Source organism: Eurytemora carolleeae, unplaced genomic scaffold, assembly GCF_000591075.1.
Source record: "Eurytemora carolleeae unplaced genomic scaffold, Eaff_2.0 scaffold970, whole genome shotgun sequence".
Taxonomy (NCBI): Eukaryota; Metazoa; Arthropoda; class Copepoda; order Calanoida; family Temoridae; genus Eurytemora; species Eurytemora carolleeae.
The window spans coordinates 72,256-81,569 of NW_019397088.1; the positions used below are offsets into that span (position 1 = coordinate 72,256).

At 33.1% G+C, this 9,314-nt stretch overlaps 1 protein-coding gene across 8 annotated transcripts in view; it reads right to left on the bottom strand.

Annotated features, from left to right (window-relative positions):
- LOC111711765 (titin homolog) overlaps nt 1-8,620 on the bottom strand; it is a 37,733-nt gene extending 29,113 nt beyond the window's left edge. For 7 of the 8 annotated variants that reach the window (XM_023486196.1, XM_023486194.1, XM_023486201.1 and 4 more), the window contains exons 1-6: nt 8,270-8,368; nt 5,574-5,708; nt 5,154-5,232; nt 4,433-4,553; nt 2,279-2,351; nt 442-520 (exon numbers count right to left, since the gene is read on the bottom strand). In XM_023486196.1, the coding sequence (XP_023341964.1) occupies nt 442-520; nt 2,279-2,351; nt 4,433-4,553; nt 5,154-5,232; nt 5,574-5,671 (450 nt within the window). In that variant the 5' untranslated portion in view covers nt 5,672-5,708; nt 8,270-8,368. Of the gene's footprint in view, nt 1-441; nt 521-2,278; nt 2,352-4,432; nt 4,554-5,153; nt 5,233-5,573; nt 5,709-8,269; nt 8,369-8,390 lie in introns of those variants that run through there. The other variant, XM_023486195.1, reaches the window with a different exon arrangement.
- Nucleotides 8,621-9,314: the final 694 nt, after the last annotated feature.

A 9,314-nucleotide genomic window follows, 5' to 3' on the forward strand; every position in this document is an offset into this window, starting at 1 on the left:
CTAAATATTTCTTTCGTGTTTTGTGTTAAATGTTATTGCCTCGTATGATAAGTTATATTCATGTTCTTTCTGTGTTGCAAGGAAGATTTAAACCTTTATGTTTATTTTGGCCCAAACTATAAACTGTAGAGGCATTCTTAGGCCCTAGCTCACAAGCTTAATCACTCATCTATTGAGTGACTCATTTAGCCCATATGTAAATTATAGATTCAATATCATCACTTTTACAGAAGATTAGATGAGTGACTAATGGAAAAGTTTAGGAGAGTTGTAAATTCACAACTAACAAATAAAATGAAAAAAAAAACTAGTTTTCTAGTGATAAATTTACATTGTAAACCATTTGCCAACATCTTACATTACAAAAAATTACATTTAAAAATTTCTCAGATTTTACCGTTTTACCGGTGGATTTTCATGTTTTAAGAATTAATTATTCACCTTGTGACAGTAGTAGACTGCTGTAGAGATCTGTCTAAATATTCTCCTTGCCTCTCCTTCCTCTAAACTCTTCCTCTCACTATATATGTACACAATCCAACCTTAGGAAATACAAGGAAATAGAAATAGAAGGGAAGACAGGGAAGTAAAAGTGAAAAAGAAAAATAGAGGGGAGACATGAAAGTGGAATTGATAAAAACACAGAAAGAAATAATGAAAGGAGAATGAGAAAGAAAAATTAGAAAGGAAAAAGGAAGTGGAAATTAGAAAGAAAAGAAAAAGGGAAGAAAGGAACTTGAAGTAATAAAAGAAAAGACAGAAGGGAAGAATGAAAGAGGAATAAGAAAGAGAAAGGAAGTGTGAATATAAAGAAAAAGGGAAGAAAGGGAAATAAAGCCAGAAAAAAAGGGGAAACAGAAGGAAAAGTAAATGGGAAGAATGTAACTGAAAGTGAGAAGGAAATACAGAAGGGACGAATTGAAGAAGAACTAAGGAAGAAAAGCAGAAGGAAAGAATGGAATAGGAAGTGAGAAGGGAAAGCCGCAAGAAAAGTATGGAATAGGAAATGAAAAGAATAAGGAAAAGGGAAGGAAAAGAATTAAAGGAAGAGAAAATGTAAAGAAAAAGAATAAGCAAAAAAGTGGATTAGTGATAAGTTAAGTGTGGCGGGAGAAAGAAAAGGAGAAAAAGGAGAAGAATAAAAGAAGAAAGATCAGAAGAACGAGGATTATACTTTTCTATGTGATATTTATATTGTATAAATTCTAATCTTCGTGCAATAAATATTTGATTTGATTTGATTTGAAATATGAAGGTTGTAGTGGTAAGCAACCAAGATAAAAACCAAAATAATCGCAAACAAAATCAAGATGAGGGGGGAGGCAGAAAGAGGTTGGAAAGGAAAAATGTTGATGAGAGAGGAGCAGACAGTTAGTAAAAAAGCGTGGAATAACAAAATGAGCTCATAAACCGAAATATTAGTAAATGTTATCCAACAAAAACTGCTCCGTTAATCCCCCAAAACTCCATTTATCTTCACATTACTCCCCTAGCTCTTAGGTATTTTATCATCCCTTACCCTTAGGTACAGGGTTGGATATATAGGGTTGGATATATTGGGTTGGATATAGGGTTGGATATAGGATATACAGGATTGAATATATCGGGTTGGATATATATGGTTGGATATAAAGAGTTTGATATATATGGTTGGATATATAGGGTTGGATATATATGGTTGGATATAAAGGGTTGGATATATAGGGTTGGATATATAGGGTTGGATATAAAGGGTTGGATATAAAGGGTTAGATATAAAGGGTTGGATATATAGGGTTGGATATATAGGGTTAGATATAAAGGGTTAGATATGAAGGGTTGGATATAAAGGGTTAGATATAAAGGGTTGGATATATAGGGTTGGATATATAGGGTTAAATATAAAGGGTTGGATATAACGGGTTGGATATAAAGGGTTGGATATATAGGGTTAGATATAAAGGGTTGGATATAAAGGGTTGGATATAAAGGGTTAGATATAAAGGGTTGGATATATAGGGTTAGATATAAAGGGTTAGATATGAAGGGTTAGATATAAAGGTTTGGATATAACGGGTTGGATATAAAGGGTTGGATGTAAAGGGTTGGATATATAGGGTTGGATATATAGGGTTGGATATATAGGGTTGGATATATAGGGTTAGATATGAAGGGTTAGATATAAAGGTTTGGATATAACGGGTTGGATATAAAGGGTTGGATATAAAGGGTTGGATATAACGGGTTGGATATAAAGGGTTGGATATAAAGGGTTGGATATATAGGGTTGGATATATCCCTGAGATAATCGTATAGTTCTCCTCCAGCAGCAATCTCCATTACAAGAACCATCTTCTCCTTGTTCTCAAACACTAAATAGTTAAACTAGTAAACTAGATATATCTACTGAACAAATATTATTTGTCATGAAAAGATCAGATTAGAAATTTTAAAAAAAATTCTAATAAACTTAAAAGGGGCTGTCCTTGTAACTTCAAGGGACCTTCTACTTAAAAATAGGGACATGCCCTGTTCACAATGGTAGCTTTACGTGATGAACAATGTGGAAGCTTGAAATCGTTTCATTCTCACAATTTTTTTCGTTAAAGCAACCAATTTTTTGAAGAGAAATATTTCATTAATTATTTATCAACTATTGCTATTAAGGGTACATTTGTTATTCGAACATGCCACTTCTTTTTGTTTAACGGAGAATTACTTAAAATTATGTATCTGGTCCCTTTAATCTTTAACCCTGTGACGAAATGATGTTCTATTCTTCATATCTTTAGGTTAGAACCATTAACAAGATCAGGAGAGAAGGTTTTGTTTTCAAACAAAATCAAATATTTTGATTTATAGATTCTATTCGGATCGTTAAAGTGAAAAACTGCGAGGAATGAAAGGGGGTTCAATGGAAATCCCGCGAGAAATGAAAGGGGGTTCAAGGGAAATAACGCGAGAAATGAAAGGGGGTTCAATGAAAATCCCGCGAGAAATGAAAGGGAGTTCAATGGAAATCCCGCGAGAAATGAAAGGGGGTTCAAGGGAAATAACGCAAGAAATGAAAGGAGGTTCAATGGAAATCCCGCGAGAAATGAAAGGGGGTTCAAGGGAAATAACGCGAGAAATGAAAGGGGGTTCAAGGGAAATCACGCGAGAAATGAAAGGGGGTTTAATGGAAATCCCGCGAGAAATAAAAGGGGGTTCAATGGAAATCACGCGAGAAATGAAAGGGGGTTCAAGGGAAATCTCGCGAGAAATGAAAGGGGGTTCAATGGAAATCACGCGAGAAATGAAAAGAGGTTCAAGGGAAATCCCGCGAGAAATGAAAGGGGGTTCAAGGGAAATCCCGCGAGGAATGAAAGGGGATGCAAGGGAAATCCCGCGAGGAATGAAAGGGGGGTTCAAGGGAAATAACGCGAGAAATGAAAGGGGGTTCAATGGAAATCCCGCGAGAAATGAAAGGGGGTTCAATTCAAATCCCGCGAGAAATGAAAGGGGGTTCAATGGAAATCCCGCGAGAAATGAAAGGGGGTTCGTTGGAAATCACGCGAGAAATGAAAAGGGGTTCAAGGGAAATAACGCGAGAAACGCGAGAAATGAAAGAGGGTTCAAGGGGAATCCCACGAGAAATGAAAGGGGGTGCAAGGAAAATCCCGCGAGAAATGAAAAGGGGTTCAAGGGAAATCCCACGAGAAGTGAAAGGGAGTTGAAGGGAAATCCCGCGAGAAATGAAAGGGGGCTCATGGGAAATCACGCGAGAAATGAAAGAGGGTTCAAGGGAAATCCGCGAGAAATGAAAGGGGGTTCAAGGGAAATCCCGAGAGAAATGAAAGGGGGTTCAAGGGAAATCCCGTGAAAAATGAAAGAGGATTAAAGGAAAATCAAGCGAGAAATGAAAGGGGGTTATAGGGTGAAAAAAGAAAACTGAAATATAAATCGATTTGTTTTCGATTTGATGTTTTTGTAAAAAGAAATTAGTCCAAACCGTTCTGCCACAAAACCCAAAATTGCATTAGAGTACTTTCCCAAAGGATTTCCCAAGTGGCAACTTTCCAAGGGTATTTTCCAAGTGGCAACTTCCCAAATGTGCAATTTCCCAAGCGACAACTTCCCAAGTCTGTGCTAGCCACAGAGCTCGGCCCCCAGCCTGTTCTAGCCGCAGCACTCGGCCCCATACCCCATCCTAGCCGCAGCTCTCGACCACCATTGCAGCCTGCGGCGCCTCAGAGGGAAATTGGACACTTGGGAAGTTGCCACTTGGGAAAAATCCTTTAGGAAAGTACCTAAAACCATTAAATCTATTAATTATTGGTGATTTGTCCGATAAATTATTTGACGAACCACTCCCTTTAAGGCAGGATGAACTACAGATTACGATAACAAATCGACGAAATTATGAAAAATGTTAGGTCTTACCTTCCTATATATGAATAATATTTGGTGTTACCTTCGTAGATATGAATAATATTCGGATGCTGAACTGAGGACATGATCTGTATCTCACGACGAATTCGAATAAGATCTGCCTCGGTCTCGATCTTACTTTTCTTAATCGTCTTGATCGCCACCTGGAATACATTAGATCGTCATTGTTATTATTTTGTTTATTTACAAAGGGACCCATAAGCCGTGGAAAAGAAAACGACATCATTGTAATCTTATGCGCATTTGATGTTGTTTTAAATCAAAAAGTTTGCAATAGACTATAAGCGCAATTTCAATGGCAGACCCTCCATGCAAAGATGACAATGCCTGATTCACAACGATACACTTGAAACCTTTATCTGATAAAAAGTACGGAAGATATTGTCGTTTTTCTAATTTTAAAAGTAAATTCTGATAATTAACATGGTTATCTAATTCAAACTTAATCAAAACAAACTTTTAAGGGTACTGTTGTGAATCGGGCATTGCCATCTCTGCATGAAGGGTCACTTGAAATTACGCTTACAGTCCTTTAACGTTAAATAGGTTTGTGTACCAAGAACAATTATTGTGTTTCAAGTTTTTTGGAGTATTCATAACTTTAGTTGAAGGGTCGTCTTCCTATTCCACAGTTTTATTGTTCCAAATTTGAGAACTGATAAACTTTTTGTTTTAATATCTTTTTCGTTTCCTTCTCTGCATTTTTGCATTTTTTAAAAATTAAACAAAAGTTTTTTTTCTACCTTTTGCCCTGTTTCTTTATTGATCCCCAGCTGTACTTTTCCATAGGTTCCTTGTCCAAGCTTTCGACATATCTCAAATCTAGAAAGCTATGTTTTTTAGATTTATTTTTACAACTTCATTAAAACAAAAATCTAAATAATCATTTTTAATTAAAAAGATTTATTTGAAACTTGTGTTGTAATCAAAACTAAGGGTGTTAAAAAAACATCTTTAGACTTTTTCTCTCAATTATTATTATTCGATCATAATGAAATTAATACCACAATGTCTCTAGCATGTCATTGTCAGGACTTCATGCATAGAATAATTTCGGATTTTGCCAACCCTGCTCTGAATGACGGCTCTTTATCTCTTGGGGGTCAAATATAATTTGGGCCAACCTAACCAAAATTTGTGTAAAGAAAAAGTTTAAATTTAACCTGTTTTTGAGTTTCCGTTTATGATCGTTGAGTTTGATCCCTCCGGCGTGTTCCATCCCAGCCATAATATTAACAACATCCTCCTCGTTAACCACCATCTTGGAGCTGTTCTTCGTCACAACCTTACTCTTCAACCTGAACAGTTCATGTTCTAGTTTATCATTGTTTTATCTAGTTCATCTTGGTTATTTCTAGTTATTTCTAGTCATTTCTAGTTATTTCTAGTTATTTCTAGTTATTTCTAGCTATTTCTAGTAATTTCTATAGTTATTTTTAGTTACTTCTTGTTATTCATAGTTATTTCTAGTTATTTCTTGTTGTTTCTAGCTATTTCTAGTTATTTTTAGTTATTTCTAGTTATTTCCAGATATTTCTAGTTATTTCAAGTTATTTCTAGCTAATCTAGTTATTACTAATTATTTCTAGTTGATGTTTAATTTATTCTAGTTTTTTAAAGTTGATTCTAGTTAATTTTAACTGATTCTAGTTGACTCTAGTTGAATCTTGTTGATTCTAGTGAATTTTAATAGATTCTAGTTGATTTTAGTTGATTCCAATTAATTCTAGTTGATTCTAGATGATTCTGGTTGATTCTAGTTGATTCAAAAATATTTTAGTTGATTCTAGTTGATTCAAGATGATTTTAAGTGATTTTAGCTAATTTTAGTTTATTCTAGTTGATTCTATTTACTTTAGTTTATTTTAGTTTATTCTAGCTTATTTTAGTTTATTTTAGTTAGTCTAGTTGATTCTAGTTTATATCAGTATTTTAGTTTATTTTATATTTTATTTCAGTTTATTTCAGTTTATTTTAATTTATTTTAGTTTATTTTAATTTATTTTAGTTTATTTTAATTTATTTTAACTTATTTTATAGTTTATTTTAGTTTATTTTAGTTTACTTTATAATTTATTTCAGTTTATTTTAGTTCATTTTAGTTTATTTTAATCATTTTACATTATTTTACATTATTTTAGTTTATTCTAGTTTATTTTAGTGTATTCTAGTTTATTTTAACTTATTCTAGTTTATACTAGTTTATTTTAGTTTATTTTAGTTTATTCTAGTTTATTTAGTTTATTCTAGTTTATTCTAGTTTATTCTAGTTTATTCTAGTTTATTCTAGTTTATTCTGGTTGATTCTATTTGGTTCCAGTCTTTTTTTGTCTACTTTATAATAATAATAGATAATACTAATTTTTCTTAAAAAAAATTCTTAAAAACTTATGATTCTTTTTCCTAATGCATTGTTGGCAATCTTCAAACGCACACTGAATTATAAAAAGTCCCAGGAATAAAAAACCTAGGATTTTATTTCTTTTGAAATTTTCTCTCATGACTTTTTATTTTGAAATTTTTTTCCCCTTGGCTTTCTTTTAGATATTTAGTTTTGATTTCTTCTCAACCTATATTTTGCCAGTAATTATCTGCAATGTTTACGTGAAATGCTGAACTAGTTTTATGTTTATAATTTGCCCGTTTGTTTATTTACACCTAGCTATACATATATCATTCTGCATTTTTTAACTTTTGCAAAATACATATTAACATGGAAAATTTATTTTAGAAGATAAGATTTTTTTTGACGAGAATTTTAACAATCTCAAGAAAATTCTTCATTAAACTTATAACCCCTTGATCGTTTGGCCTTAAATTTGATTAGAGAACTCGGGAAACCCACACGGGAATGTTCTCAGCTTGGTTTTAAAATGTCTCAAATGAATCCTAAAGAATTTGTCCACAACACTGCATACTCAGTTTAACTACCTTACATAGCCGGTCTGTCCCTTTAAACACTTTTATATCTATAGAAAAAAGACAATAGTTTCACATTATTCATCATATAAAGGTTTCAAGGGTATATCGTTGTGATTTAGGCATTGAAATCTTTGCATAGAGGGTCACTTGAAATTACGTTTACAATCCAGCTCTTTAACAATTAAAAATACTTCTTAGGGGTGTGCACGGTATGTATTTTAGTTAAGCTCTCTGACTTTAACTTCATTGGAAAACTTTAAATTTTGAAATTAAATTTATTAGATTTGTATGCTTTAAAATCTGTCAGCTGGCAAATCTTTTCGAACTGTTGAACAATAATAGATCGGTTTAACCACCGAAGAGAATAAATTCAAACAATTAAACAAATCACAATCAATTAAAAAAAAACACCAAAGAGGCTGAATTCAAAGTATTTGAGCCGCGACTTAAATTTGAGCCGCGGCTCAAATATGGTTGATTCCGCTTAAAATTGTATAACATTTTTCACGATTTAAGCCGGCGCTCAATTGAAACCGGTTTTTGGGGGGTTTTAGACGCGACTTAAATTCATTAAATTCGGACACTGGTCTATTATTAGAAAAAGGGGTTGTTTTTCTTAATTTTATCATTTCATTATTTGTTTTATTATTGTCTTTATTCTAATTATTACTAAAGGAGGTTAACTAAAACATTGCCTGATTTCATTTAGGAATCATTTTTTAATAAAATATCTATATCTATATATATCTTTGCAACCTGATGGTGTAAACCACTTATGTAGACTATTTAATTTCACAGAATAGAACAGATGTAGAGATTAGCTAATTAGATTTCATTTCCTTTAAATTTAAAACTAAACGTAAAAACCTTTAAAAATGTGAATCCCCCTAAATGAGAAAATTCAAATATTAAATATTAAATGTTTTGATTTAATTACCGTTTCCTAGCTTACTTCAAATAACTGCATTTTACACTGCACACTAGAATATATTATATTAAAACTTGTATGAGACTTGAATACTGCGTTGCGCCAAGATTGACTAGAGTTCTATAAATACCTGAGGAATCAGCTGATCCTTGTGAACCCGCCCAGCTAGTCGCGCCGACCCCAGCTACCCTTGCCGAGCTGAGCAAGCTCCGCCGCGCCTGGTACCAAGCACTGCATTTTCAATCACAGAACCTTTATCACATCTTTCTCTGTTCAATATTTGTCACTAAATATCTCTACATGATATTTATTATTCACGGATATTCACCATATTTTGTTTTGTGTTTAGGTATCCTGAGCCTACAGATAAATCATGTCAAATTAGAAATAAATTAAAATGTAATATTTGCACAATTTCGGATTTTCCCATGTTCCCCTCCCACTCCCCACCCCATGACTGCCTTGTTGTACCCCCGTCCCCCACCCCACGCAGCCTCCCGGATTTTGACCACATAGATATATTAATACTTATTGCTTATCTTTAATTTCACTCCCCCCTCCCCCCACCCTCTTATAGCTTGTCCCAGTTTCTCGTTAATATCTTGAATCATTTAAAATAATATAATAATAACATTTTTTATTTTTATTTTCCACGCAAAGAATCAATATTTATAGATAACGATATAAATAAAAACACAAATTCCAATGAAAAATTAACAAAAACAAACTCAGATTTTTAAATCCCAATTTCTTTAAAACCAAATGTCGTAGACCGTAGATATTTCAAACTATGAATTCTGGTGGATCAAACAATGTAAGTTTAAAATATGAAAGGTATGAATCATCTGGTTGTTGAGATTTAGGTATTAAAAAATTAAGATTTGTGGAAAAACGCAATTCCTTTCCCAAAGAAACGGGTCAAACTTAAAGAGTGTGGTCCCGAAAATGAAAAGGGGGTATATACTAGGATTAACCAAGATTAATTCCTGAATTGATCGGTACAATTTTTCTATGTTACTTTTTTTAAACATATTCCTTCATTTTCGCGAACACT